This window comes from Giraffa tippelskirchi, chromosome 9 (genome assembly GCF_054371585.1).
Source record: "Giraffa tippelskirchi isolate mGirTip1 chromosome 9, T2T-mGirTip1v1.2.pri, whole genome shotgun sequence".
Lineage (NCBI taxonomy): Eukaryota > Metazoa > Chordata > Mammalia > Artiodactyla > Giraffidae > Giraffa > Giraffa tippelskirchi.
This window is the reverse complement of record NC_137283.1, coordinates 49991699-50006616: the sequence shown is the minus strand read 5'-3', so window position 1 is coordinate 50006616 and position 14918 is coordinate 49991699. Positions and strand designations below refer to the sequence as shown.

Here is a 14918-nt window from a genome sequence, read left to right as displayed (position 1 = left end):
AAACTGAATTTCTAAGCTACCACTTTGAGTTGCTTTTTTTCCATGTGATGCATGTTGCATGCTTGTCTGTCCATGGGGATTCTCCAGGCAAGAATACTGGAGTGGGTTGCCATGCCCTCCTCCAGGGGATCCTCCCAACCCAGGGATTGAACTCAGCTCTCCTGCATTGCAGGCAGATTCTTTAACATCTGAGCCACCAGGGAAGCCCAAATTATTTGCTTTTTTTCTTTGATAAATCTTTTTATTAAACTCAACTGAACACCAAAGATGAGTAAAAGTAAAGTTTTGCCTGCCCTAAAGGACCTTGGCCACATTCACGTTAAGCTATATAAAACCAGGAATGAGGATACTACTAATTGATAACTAAGATCTGTTTAACGTTTTACTATGTACCAGACACTACGTGGTATACTTTTACATAATTTTATTTAATCATCACCACATCTTTAAGGTAAGAACTAATGGTGGCTCCATTTTATAAAGAAATCAAACTTTAGGGAGGACATAAACTTGTTTAATAAGGCCATGAGCTAATAAAATGTGGAGACACAACCTGGCCCTAGGATACAGGATTCAAGATTCTCCCATAAGAGGAGGTGAGCAGCCCCTGAGCAGCCCAACTGTGAATTCTCTATGACTAAAACTCTGTCCATGGAATTTTCCTGGCAAGAATACTGGAATGGGTTGCCATTTCCTCCTCCAGTGGATCTTCCTGACCCAGGGATCGGACCTGGCTCTCCCGCACTACAGGCAGATTCTTTACTTACTGAGCCATCAGGAAAGCCCAATTTAGAAACAGCCTTGTGACAGTCAGAGTCCCTAAACATGACTTTCCCTAGTGGTTCACTTCAAATGTGATGAATGAAGGCCACATTAATTGCTTGGAGTTAAGAAATAAATCCAGTTAGAGAAATCATACCATAACTGTCTTTCAGGGAATCATTTTGTTCTACAAATGCTGAAGTATTGGTTGTTCCACTGGGGAGAAAAAGCAAATCTTCTAGGCCGTCATCATGGTGCATCTTAAAGGGATCTGGAATAAAGAAGGAATTTAAAACTTATTTCCAGAACACAACTAGAAAGATAGGCATTTACTATTGAATGAATATTCAATGTTATTGAATACTGTGTGTTGTCAACAGTGTGTTAAATAAGATAATACGTGACTGAACATGCCAGGGAATCAAATATTCACTAATCCATTTTCACAGTTAAAAACACAAAATCTCATATTCTCTAATATTTGATTATCTAAATCAGACAGGCAACAAATACACAAAACTGAAAGTACAATTCATGCTTGAGTCTATACTAGGAGGTGAGAGTACAAATATAACTAAACTTTCAACATATATTTACAGAGCAGACACTCATTTTAGGTTATTAAAAAACAAACAAACAAGTAAAGAGGACATTTTCACCTCCTGTGAACATCATGAAGAAAACTGCATTTCAAAAGCTGTGTGAATGAGACAAGGTGAACAGCTGGCATCTGAAGAGAATGAACTCTATACTCAGGAGCTGGCATGAGTAAAGGCACTGAAAACATCAGGTAAACTCTACCTTCTTACGAAAAAAGAGCAAAGCTACTCAGGCCAAGCAAGAATTCTATTCTCTAAGGAGGCCATCTCAAAATGCAACATACATCTGAATTACCCCAGAAAGCCTTACAAGATTTCCAGGACCTAAAAACATGCATTTCTATTCTCAGTAAATGCAAATTCTGTACTTCCACTGTCAGAGGTGGCTCCACTGAAGCCTAGGCCTTAAACTATCAACAAAAATAACTGTTGTATGGTTCGCGTATTAGGAGAGGAAGACTGCCAAATCACATGTAAAACTCAAAGATTTCTACGAAATTCTGTCATTTATTCATTACTATTTTGCTGTTGTTCAGTTGCTCAGTCATGTCCGACTCTTTGTGATCTCATGAATTGCAGCACACCAGGCTTCCCAGTCCTTCACTATTTCTCAGAGCTTGCTCAAACTCATGTCCATTGAGTTGGTGATGTCATCCTATCATCTCATGCCCTGTTGCCCCCTTCTCCTCTTGCCCTCAATCTTTCTGGGCATCAGGGTCTTCTCCAATGACTCAGCTCTTCACATCAGGTGGCCAATATATTTTACTGGGTGTGTATGATATGCAGACCCTGAGCACTCTAAAAACCCTAAGATGTATTAAGATAAGGGTTGAAAACATTTAACAGATGGATATACTTTAGTTCAAGTCAAGAGAGGTCTTCACTTCACAAATATTTAAGCTGAGAACTAAAGATGGGGGAGAGATGAAGACCTTTCTTTTTCTACATTCCCTCACCTTAGTGATCTCATCCAATCTCACAGCTTCACAGGTAAATATACAGAGACATAAAGTAAGTTAGTGGTGGCTTAGGGCTAAGGTGGATAAGGAGGTAGGGAGTGAGATCTAAAGAGTACTGAGTTTCTTTAGGAGGTGATAATTCTAAAATGGATTCTTGTGACAGCTATACATATATATAAATATACTAAAATTCACTTAATTGTATACTTTGAATGGGTGAATTGTATGGTATGCGAATTATATCTCAATAAAGCTTCTTTTAAAATTACATATATCCAGGGTAACCAATGACTGGAGAGTGGTACAGAACATCAAGTACTAGATCATTTGGAACCAGTTATGAGCACCTTATAAGTTAGATAACAAAAAAGAAACCATATAGGTATAAGTGGAAACAAACACCTTGAGCTTGCAACTGGATTGCCCTGATGTGAAGGTATCAATGCCACTGCTTTGAGGTCCTTATGCAGCCTATCCCTCCTGCCACTTCTAGCTCTAGGCAACTACAGATATGCTTTTTTTCTCTATATAAATTAGTTTGAATTTTATAGAAACTGGGTATAAGTTTTCATTTTCTCTTTTGTCAAATGAGGATAATATATATTTGGCAAAGTTAGGTAATAAATGTAGAGAGTACGTATATTGAGGCTCTAGCACTGTGCCTGGAACACAACAGGCATTCCACAAATGGTGTCCTTATTACTATAATTCTCTACAGAAGAATTAAAGTTCTAGGGTACAACTGATCATTTAGTCCTCAATGAAGATGAATTTCCGTTAATTCAGTCAAAACAGGTTTTGAAGGGGAGAGAACAAAGGGACACTTGCCTCAGAGGAAGGGATAAATAGAGAGGAGAAAAGTCAACTAAATGCTCAGAGGAAATAATTATACCGTGGTTGTGCTTTACGAGCAATATTTAGGCTGAAATGTTTTATCTGAGTGGTGATTGGAGGCTTTTCATGTTTAAGCTATTACATTCAGCGGTCACAAGCAAGTCTTGCACTTACCAGTCTGGATAGGATTTACCACATGCTCGGGTTCAAAGCAAAAGTTTGTATTTTCTGGCCAGTTCTGGCTGTTCTGATATCCCTGGTAGGCCATCTTCTCTTCAAGGAATTCAGTTGGAAACCCTTCAAACAGAAACAGGAAACAAAAGTTATAAGGTACCACTGTTGACATTTGATGGTTTCTATTTCTGTCTTTTGTAAATAAAACTGCTATGAACATTCAAGCACAGGTTTTCATGTAGACATATGTAAGATTTTATAGAATTAATTTAGCTTAGTTCTCAAATAACAGAAACACAAATGTAATAGCACGGACCCATTCTGAATTATTAAGGAGAAGTCAACCAGAAGGTGATAAGAGAAAACAAGATTTTTCTGACGCCCTGAGGTTGACGATAGGACTCCATTTGCAACTGACTCAACAGATTATAAGCAATAGTCTCAAAACTTGGCTCTTTGGCTGTCTTCGAGAACAGTTTTTCTTTCCCCCACTTAACTATTAGTAAATATTCTAATAAATCTGCAAAGGTGTTTAAACCACAGGAGGGACAGAAGGAGGGATAGAGGGAGGGAGACAGAGTAAACAAGCAAGCAAGCAAAGGGTTGGGTACTAGTATAGATTAAGTGCTTGACTCTGCTCTGCTGAAAACTATCCGTGTAAACAAAGGACAGCCTTTTTATTTCTCTCGGTCTCAATAATGACCTCTAAGGATACTTGTTCAGTTCCAGAATTACAATAATAAAAGAATATTTTATCAATAATTTTACACTACACAGGAAAGTATTAGCATTTCAACCTTTGAATTATGGCCTACTTAGAGAAGGTGCACCTACCATCTCTTATTTCAAAGCTAAGAAAGTCAATCTGCTTAGGGTTTTAACACAACAAATGCTTCCCACAGAATAAGAATGAAACTGTTGGGTGCTAATCTAATACCGTTCCTCATCCACTGAAATGAACCCATGCCAGGCTTATTTCCTGTGACTCCAACAGGAAAGCAGGTTAGTCACCTCAGGGCCCCTGCCAAAGCCCGTGCTTCTTGCCCCTGTGCCATTGCTCATGTGATCCACCTGTCTGAAATGTTCCCTCTTGTACCAACATCCCAAGTCCAGGACCAGGTCAGAACTTCCACAGAGCCTCTCTTCAGATTTTAATGCTCATTTTCCTTTTCTTAGCTCTTTCAACATTTGTTGTTTTTCCTAGCAAACAATTTAGCCCTTAACCACATATTTTTTTTATTAGCCTTTATTTTTAAAAAATCAACTGAAACCTTTTTAAGTATTCTATACTCATCATTTAAAAATCCATTATTTAACATGTGTTAATCTTATTTCTCCAAATCATTAATATGTGTTCTTTAAAAACTAAAAAGTATGCTTTTATCACTTTATTTCTTCATAATGCTTAGCTCAGTGCATGGCACAGAATTGTGCTCAAAAAATAAGGTGCTATCAAAATTACCACAAGGGTCATTATACTAGACTGGATGATTTAACAAATTCATACTATACATCAACCTTCTTGGAAAGCGATTTATATTTAACATGAAAAGCATAAGAAACCCAAGAAGCATTTAAGCAACAGTCTATCATTTCTAAAATAAACTTTAAAAGGCTGTGATCCTGCTTAAATTTCTTACCCTTTGAGAAATAAAGCAGTTGTTAATCAGTGAAGTGGGTACATTTTGCCCACACATTCTGGAAAAGAATAAGCACCTCCGGTAATCTCCCCTCTGTGCTTCCAGCCCAGCCTGGAAGCAATGTTCAGAATAGCCTCCGGCCAACAGTATTATTAATGAGCATTTCTGACACAGGCTCTCTCCTACATTTTCATTCAGTGTTACTGACCTAGATTTCCCTCTTAAAACTCCAAAGCATAAGCAGGAAAACTCCCTTGCAGGAACAACAGCCTTCAGAATAAATGTGTTGGTTTTTTTAATCAAAGCATAACTGCACTCTACTTAGAGAGTCTATTTCAGACAAAGAATGAAAAATGAAATTTTAAATAAGAAGTAATTTACTTAATACAACAGAAAAAACTCTAGATACTTTGGTTCTCCTATAAATGCAGAATGGGAAGAAAAAAAAAAGCCAGTTTCTATTTCTATGAAATTGGAAGCATTTTACAGAGAAGGCAAATGGTGAAATATTTAGTGTCAATTAATCTAGCAATATCTGTATCTCTATATATCAAAGCCAGAATAATTGTATCAGATAAGAGCCAGACCAATAGTTCTTAATAAAAAAAAGTTCAGTGATACGGTTTCAGATTCTACAATGCAAGTAACCTTTAAGAAACGACCACTTCTCCCATTATGATGTCAAATCAAAGAAGAATATCTAGTTACCTGAGGAAAAAACTATCAAAATACCCTTTATCTTAACTTACACACACACACACACACATATATATGTGAAATGGATTTTCTTATAGTTCAACTGAAACAACATATTGTGACAGACTGAATGCAGCTGTCTTCTATTAAACCAGACAGTTCACCAGAAATTTAGATACACCACCAGCCTTCTTACTAAACTTTTTTTTAAAAAAGTACACTCATTAAAAATGTTAACCTTGGGCAGGGTGTTAATGTTAACATATCATTATATATTTTAATATAAATTATAATTAATATAAATTATATTTATTATTGCTGTTTTAAAAAAATGTTTCTAAAGTCTCCATTTTAATATCTAATTTATAAATATTGATAGATAAAAGCCATGATATTAAAAAAAAAGATCTTTGGGGTCCTTAATAATTTTGTAAATAGCTTTACTGAGGTACACCAAACATACAATAAGCTCCACATATTTAAAGTGTATAATTTGATAAACCTTGACTATGTATGCCATCACCACAAGAGAACATACTCAAAAGTTTCCCAATTTTTAAGTGTGAAAACTGGTCTTGATGCCAAAAAGCTTGAGAGCTGATGCCTTAAGAGTATTTAGACATCTTCTCCTTCTGAAGAATTCTGCTATTTATCTGGAGAGTAAAGTAAAAAAGATAAAGAAGCCAAAAAGAGCGTGGACTGGGGCAGAAGAGTAAGGTACTAATCTAGCTCGATTCAAAGAGTTAACTCATTTAATTCCTTCAAACTTCAATATTCTCACCTGTACCATCAAAGCATTGTACCAATACCTGGTATCTAAGCTCCCTTCCACTTACAAAAGTCTGTTAGTCTATACCCTACACCTCTATGTACTACAGTGTAGACTCTTATTTACTATCATTCTTCTAGCCCCTCCCCCAACACCCCCCCTCTCCTCCCCTCAACAGTCAAGAAGTCCAAAACTAAGTTCAGGCTTCACCACATTTTTGTGACAGAAATTTAACCATCTGAGGAATGGGAATACATATAACAAAATATCTAATTATCTCATTAAGCGCTAAACTATATGATGATGTTTAAAGTACATGGAAAGATAAGAAAATTAATGCTGGCAAGAGGGTTTCATAGATAAGATGGGGGAAATCTAGGAATATATATTTTCAATGGCTGTTGACACTATAAGTAACACATATGAGAATGTCTTAGATTATTATCACAAAGATAAAACAAAATTGGCTAGGGAAATAATGTGTATATTCATACATATATTGATTATAGAATGATAAAGCAATTGTGGCAAAATGCTACTGATTGGTGAATCTAGAAAAACATATGAAAGTTCTTTGTTTTATTTGTTCTATTCTTTCACTGTATATCTGTAATTATTTCAAAATAAAATTGAAGTACTTCTAGTTCTATTTTCTAAAAATAGAAACAAGTGACAGAAGAAAACTCTTCTCAGATTTTCCACCAATTCCACTTTTTATAATAAAATAGTTTTAAATGCTCATATCCAACTATATTAGGATGTCTTTCTCCTCTGCACTAAACAGGCAAAGATTTCACTAACCTTTCTGATTTGAATGATAGATGGCCATCCCTAAATTGTTGGAGATGTTTTTAAAAGACTTCTAAAGTTCTAATACTATTTGAAAACACCGAAGCACTGAAGGTCTCAAGAAGAGAGACAGATTGACTTTGAGTTAACAGTTTCTTTTTGGTTTGCTGTAAAACAAACCAGCATGCTTGTCTTAGAAATTTACTAACAAAAAAAACAAAAATTAAAAACACAGTATGCTCATTTTGCTTCAACCAGAAATCTGTGCCCTTCCCAGAATGGGCACAGGTGAAGGCTGCCACCATAAGGCCACAATACACCCTAAGTTAGCAACAGTTGAGCTATAAACACTACATTGTTTTCAGCTGTTCCTTTTACTTGCCATGACACTTGATTTATTACCATACTGAATGTACACCGTTCCTATAAAAATGTTTCTACACAAGTCTCCTTTTCATTCTCTAAAAAGTTGTTTCTGTACTCTCCTCGCTAGTATCCGCCATCCCATATACACTCTTTGTAGAAAATAGTATTCTTCCATTGACCTTGCCTCTATTCCAAACCTATCTACCTGAGTCCATTGTTACTTCTTTCCTTCCTATTTGTGAGAGAGGTAAGGTCCTCACCTTCACATATTTTTTTGATTTGGAAAAGAAAAACAACACAAAAACCTGTCAAACTAGAGAATATAAGAAATGCATATTATTCTCCTTTCCAAGGACAGCATTCACGCAAGTACCCCATTCATCATCTCTCCCTGTATTATCTACTGCTCCAACCTCCTAGACTTGGGTCTCTTATCCCTTCTCTCCTCCTGTTATAAGCACAATAAATCTCTATCATCTTTAAAACACAAGCAAAATTCAAATTGCATTAAAGAATATTTCCTATAGAAGAATTACGGATTAAAAGAAATTTAGATTCTACTTTGAACAAGCCAACAGTTAGTAAAAAACAAACGAGATAATTTGGGAAATATTGGTGAACTGAATACTAACTGGACATCTGATATTATGAAATGGGGTGTGAATGTGTGTGTGTTGAGTTTTAAGCCAACTTTTTCACTCTCCTCTTTCACTTTCATCAAGAGGCTCTTTAGTTCTTCTTCGCTTTCTGCCGTAAGGGTGGTGTCATCTGCATATCTGAGGTTATTGATATTTCTCCCGGCAATCTTGATTCCAGCTTGTGCTTCATGCAGCCCAGCATTTCTTATGATGTACTCTGCATATAAGTTAAGTAAGCAGGGTGACAATATACAGCCTTGACATACTCTTTCCCAATTTGGAACCAGTCTGTTCTGTTTAAAACTCAAGATTCAAAAAACTAAGATCATGGCATCTGGCCCCATGACTTCATGGCAAATAGATGGGGAAGCAATGGAAACACTGACAGACTTTATTTTGCGGGGCTCCAAAATCACTGCAGATGGTGACTGCAGTCATGAAATTAAAAGACGTTTGCTCCTTGGAAGAAAAGTTATGACCAACCTAGACAGCATGTTAAAAAGCAGAGATTACTTTGCCAAAAAAGGTCTGTCTAGTCAAAGCTATGGCTTTTCCAGTAGTCATGTATGGATGTGAAAGTTGGACCATAAAGAAGGCTGAGCACCAAAGAATTGATGCTTTTGATCTGTGGTGTTGGAGAAGTCTCTTGAGAGTCCCTTGGACTGCAAGGAGATCCAACCAGTCCATTTTAAAGGAAATCAGTCCTGAACATTCATTGGAAGGACTGATGCTGAAGCTGAAACTCCAATACTTTGGCCACCTGATGCGAAGAGCTGACTCATTTGAAAAGACCCTGATATTGGGAAAGATTGAAGGCAGGAGGAGAAGGGGATGACAGAGGATGAAATGGTCGGATGGCATCACGGACTCAATGGACATGAATTTGAGTAAACTCCGGGAGTTAGTGATGGACAGGGAGGCCTGGAGTACTGCAGTCCATGGGGTCACAAAGAGTCGGACACGACTGAGTGATAACTGACTGATTGTGTCTGTGTGAATGGATAAGTATGTTTTTAAAAGGGATCATATTTTTCTGAAGCAAATCCAAGACATCATATTATCCTATCCATGTATCAATCTTTATGTCTGGGATTTGCTTCAGAAAAATATCTGGGGTTAAGTGGAGGGAGTTAAGTGCAGGACACATGAAATCAGATTGCCCATCTGTTTGAAAAATCGAACCACCAACTAGAGTCTCTGCCTCTAGTCAGACGCTCCTCTTCCTAGCATAAAACATATAAAACTCTTCAGTGTTTTTCCAAAACTCACAGATGACTGAAATTAGTCACACAAGATTCTACACAAGCCAGTCTTAAGTAATGTTTCAGAATCATTCCCAGCTAACCATACTATTTCTTACTACTGTTATCCTACTGTTATCCTTACTACTGTTACCCTATCCTACTGTTATCCTACCTTACTACTGGTATCCTACTGTTTCATATGACCTGCTCTATCCATCTGTAATACTTTACTTTGCTTCCCCATGCTGTCTGCCTGCTCCAGGCTTACTCATTCTCTCAGGTTCACTCCTCTAGGAAATATATGCATGTACCACTCCACAGGGACTTCTTTCCTCAGTGTTCATGTGGAAGACTGTGCACACACATAAACATGTGATACACGATATGGCTCAATGGCTCTATGGCTGGTAACCTGAGAGCAAGGAGTGTGTCTTTCTATTCGGAATTCCCAGCCACAAAAGCTGTGTCTGACACCTAGATGTTGCCCAATAAATGGTTGTTGAATGAAGAAATGACTGCAATTTGGATGGGGAAGAATTAATCTGGACATTGTGGTTGTTCAGTCACTAAGTCATGTTCAACTCTTTGCGACCCCATGAGCACATCAGGCTTCGCTGACCTTCATTACCTCCCGGAGTTTGTTCAGATTCATGTCCATTGAGTCAGTGATGCTATCTAACCATCTCTTCCTCTGCTGCTCCCTTCTTTTGCCTTCAATCTCTGTCGGCTTTTCACATCAGGTGGCCAAAGTACTGAAGCTTCAGCTTCAGCATCAGTCCTTCTAATTCAGGATTGATTTCCTTTAGGATTGACTGGTTTGATCCCCTTGCAGTCCAAGGGACTCTCAAGAGTCTTCTCCAGCATCAATTATTCAGCTCTCAGTCTTCTTTATGGACACACAAAATATTGATAATTCTGGTGGGCTTCTCTTAGAGATACAACCTGAAAATTAAAGATTCTACTTTTTGCAACACCTTTGTTCTATTTAATTTCATTCACATTATATTTTTTTGCTGAATATTAAAATATAATCAGTATACAATTTACTTTTTCTAAATGTTCAGGGCTATTAAACAATACAAATCTATGTTAAACTAAATCAGCTTATTCAAAGACTTAGTCCTGGTTAGGACTACTTAAGGGTAAAAGAAGTACAATTAATAATTGTGTCAGGGCAACAGACATCATCCATGACTGCCGTCTATCTGTGACAAGATAGGTAGCTACCCTAAGTGAAAGTGAAAGCTGCTCAGTCATGTCCGACTCTGCGACCCCATGGCCTATACAGTCCATGGAATTCTGGAGTGGGTAGCCATTCCCCTCTCCAGGGAATCTTCCCAACCCAGGGATTGAACCCAGGTCTCCCGCATTGCAGGCGGATTCTTGACCAGCTGAGCCACAAGAATAGGGACAGAGAAAAGTTAGGTTCTTTCTTCAGACAAAATAAGAATTCAAATATCCCCTCAAAATATCAATAACTCACAATAAACCCCATTATATTTTCACATTCTGATGAACAGTTTATATAAATAGAAGTATTACAATTATTTTGGTTTAAAGCCAGAAAACACTTTATGAGTAGCCATAATCAAAATTCAACTGCAGGAGAAATCCCATGTGAACGTTAAATTGCATTCAGGTCCACAGTCCATATTTCACAACTTCTGTTCATTCTGCCAATTTATTCCAGGATAAATTGACATTTGGATAATTGACATTCCAGCTCTAAACTGAGAATGAAAACCCACTGTCCCAAGTAGGGCAAATTATTCATGGATATTTAACATTCTCATTACAGAATATGATTTGGAACACTACAACACACACGAAACAAGAAGGAAATTAATGTCCAAACCATTTACTCTTTCTGTTCCCTCAGATTCTGAAGGACTTCTTCACATTCTGAGAAGTGTGTCAGCAGTGTGGGGTTGTGGAAGGGTTTGGTTTCCCATGATTTCTGTTCCCCCCTTCCTCCTGACGTGGAGGCGACAGGTAGTGAGATCTTCACCCCGAGGCAGCAAAGAGAAGCACCAAGCTAGGTGCAGGGTCAGGTTTCCATCTCTTCTTTCTCTCCACACACAACCAGAGGCACGTTTCTTTCCAATTCTCCCTAACTACCATACAGCAAGGGAGGCAAGGCCAAATAACCTGCCAGAAATCCTCCAAAACCCAACAGACCTCTGCTGCTTCAGTTCACTAACGCCTGATAAAAGGGCTATCACTGTAGGCACCTGATGCGGTAGCTTCCTCTCTGCTCTGAAAAAACTGGAATGAAAACTTCAGTCGTTTGTGTCCTCTGATCACAACTGTGGCCCAGTCTTCTCAATCAGGGGGGTGTGTTAACAGTGTAAGCACACCAAACCTTCAGAAGGATCCACTGGTGCCCAAGCAGGGTGATTTTCTTTACGCCAAATGAAGGAATCCTTTAACACAACCATTCAGAATTTCATATGTATCAATTTCAATCGGTTGGACCAGGTCAAATCGCGGTTTTTCTTTAACTAAGTTGAATGAATCAAACGAAACAAAGATACCAACAATTTAATGCTACCTTGAGCTGTACTCATTTATTCACTCAACATCTATTTCAGCATCTACAGTATGTGCCAGGCTCCAAGGTGTTTTCTTTTGTTCTCGCTCTTTGGGTGAGTGAGATACTGAGTGGTGCTCACTCCCACAAGTTTCAGTGGCACCAAACAGGTGACCTTTCTTTACTTCTGCTGTCACCCCGGTCAACTCCTACTGAGTTTCATGGAGAGTTCTGTTGGTACCCCTCAGTCTGTGGCATCTCAGGAACTTCTCCACCCTCCAGCAGACTTCAAGAGGTCTGAATCTCAGCCTGGGGTGGGCCCTCTTTCAAATGTATCCCTTTCTTCTATATCCTGCCTCAGTTTCCTTATCTGCTATTCCTTTATTTCTCAGGGTTGTCTTTATCCTTTAGTGGGTGATATCTTATTACTAGTTTGTATGTGTGTCTGCTCAATCATGTCGGACTCTTTGTGCCCCGTGGACTGTAGCCTGCCAGGCTCCTCTGTCCATGGAATTATTCAGGCAAGAAGACTGGAGCGGGTTGCCATTTCCTTCTCCAGGGGATCTTCCTGGACCAGGGATGGAACTCTTGTCTCCTCCATTGGCAGGTGGGTTCTTTACCGCTAAGCCACCAGGGAAGCCCAATATTACTTAGTTATTCTTTATATTAACTTTCTCTTGTTCAAATTATTGTTTCTATTTGCTGACTGGACCTTAACACAAAATTGGTACCAAAAGTAGGGTGACTGGAAGACAGACTTACAAACATGGGATGTGGAGACTGGTTTGTCAGGCCTTTGGGTTTCAGTGCAATGCTAATAAGCACCTTACCAATGAGAAACAGGGTACTATTAATCCACAGCACACAGGGGCAACACAGTTAGTTGAGCTGTCAAATGTGATTGTGTTTAAGTATAAACTAAAGCAAGTACCTGGGGAGCCCAAGCAACTGTTGCACTTGAATGTTTTGGCGAGAGCAATGACTGCAATAACTGTAGTATGGACAGAGCCTACTGAATACGCTGAGTGCTCAAAGAAAGAAAATGACCAACTCAGGTCTCTCAAGAGCTGAGAGTTAGCTTGAAAATCAGAGAGTTTATATTACAGCCCCAGAGAATCTCTTATTTCCTGTAGCCACAGGTCCATAATTGTTTAAAGAAAAAAAAAATCAAACAAAAAATTTCATCAGAATGTCTGTTGAATTCCACAGTCTCACCAAGTTTCCCACATGACACAGACTGGAAAAGAATGGAAGAATGACATTTGGGAAGGAGACAACTGGTTATATCCAGATGGAATTTATAATCATAAGGCCCCAGGTCACTGTGGGCCTCGCGAATAAAGGCGCTTGTCCTTAGGAGCCTAAAGAAACTGACTAAATCCCTGAAAATTTCACCTGGGGCAGACGCTTTGAAAGAGGATGCTCATTTTCCTTGGGGCCTACCACAGCCACTCTCTCTCCCTCTGGACCCATAACCAGGGTCAAATCTCAGCATTCTCTAGGGCAATGTTTGGGAAGCTACAGTGTATGGGCAAAATCTGCTCAGCCACCTATTTTTGTAACAGCCCACAACTTAAAACTTTAGACTAGTTTTAGGTTCACAGCAAAACTGAATAGAAAGTATATAGATTTCCCAAATATTCCTGTATCACCACCAGAAGCCTCCCCTTGCATCAAAATACCCACCACCGAGGTACATTTGTTATAATCAATGAACCTATACTGACACATCATCATCAGCCAAAGCTCATTTTTCAATAGTTTAAAAAATTAAAACAGGAAAGAAAATTCTGTGAAATTCACATTTCAGTGACCAATTAATAAATGGGCACAGACACACTCATTTGTTTACATACTGTCTAGAGCTACTTCGGTGCTACAGCAGCAGAGCTGAGTTATCTGCTGACAGAGACCATATGGCCTACAAAGCCTTATATATTTATATCTGGTCCTTTATAGATAAATGCCAAGCCAGGTCTAGGGTAACAGATATACCTTATGAAGCGTGAAGGAAACAGACTGCATAGCAAAAAAAAAAAAAAAAAGACTCTGATAATAACATATTGGCAGAAACTTGGGGACTAGGTGTAGAAATAGTTTCTAAGGACATTTGACCAAGGAGGGTAGAATATAATTCTATATTTGGTCTTTAATGTGTTAACTTATGCAGCTAGAAGTGGCTCTAAAAGCTTGCTCAGTTAGCTAAGAAAAAACTCCAGTCTGGTTTATACATGAATCTGCACAGACAAGACACAGCACTCGAGCCCCATTTAAAGGTAACCCTGAAGGACAATGGTGAGAGAAAATCCTCCAAGTGGGTGGACCTTTGAGCAGAGCAGCTGGCTGCCACTCTCCATGGAGTGAGACATGGTTTACACTGATTATACTATTGTACCCCACATCACTAATCATTAAAGGGTATCCACTGTAAAGAGAAAAAAAGTGAAAAGTGTTAGTTGCTCAGTTGGGTCTGACTCTTTGTGACCCTGTGGACTGTAGCCCACCAGGCTTATCTGTCCATGCAATTCTCCAGGCAAGAATACTGGAGTGGGTAGCCATATCGTTCTCCAGGGGAACTTCCCAATGCAGGGATCGAACCCGGGACTCCTGCATTGCAGGTGGATTCTTTACCATCTGAGTCACCAGGAAAGCCCATTTATTGTAAAGGAAGCCCTTAATAACCAGGCTGACAAAATGACGCTATGGACATCAGCCAGCCTCTTGTCTCAGGCACCAGAGTGCTTCCTCAATGGATCCATGAAAAAGTGACCATTGTTGCGGGGAGAGAAGCTATGTATGGGATCAACAACATGAGCTTCCCCTAAACCAAGCTGACCTGGCTAAAATTATTGCCAAGTGTATCCAACTTGTCAACAGCACAGACTCAAACTCGGCCTCCTATAGGGTACCATTCCCAG

At 38.8% G+C, this 14918-nt stretch overlaps 1 protein-coding gene across 1 annotated transcript in view; it reads right to left on the bottom strand.

Moving 5' to 3' along the window:
* The window catches only part of MAP4 (microtubule associated protein 4), a 155207-nt gene that overhangs the window by 44156 nt on the left and 96133 nt on the right, over nt 1-14918 (bottom strand). The window contains 2 exon segments of the mRNA XM_081525772.1: nt 920-1033; nt 3329-3451. Coding sequence (XP_081381898.1) covers nt 920-1033; nt 3329-3451 — 237 coding nt within the window.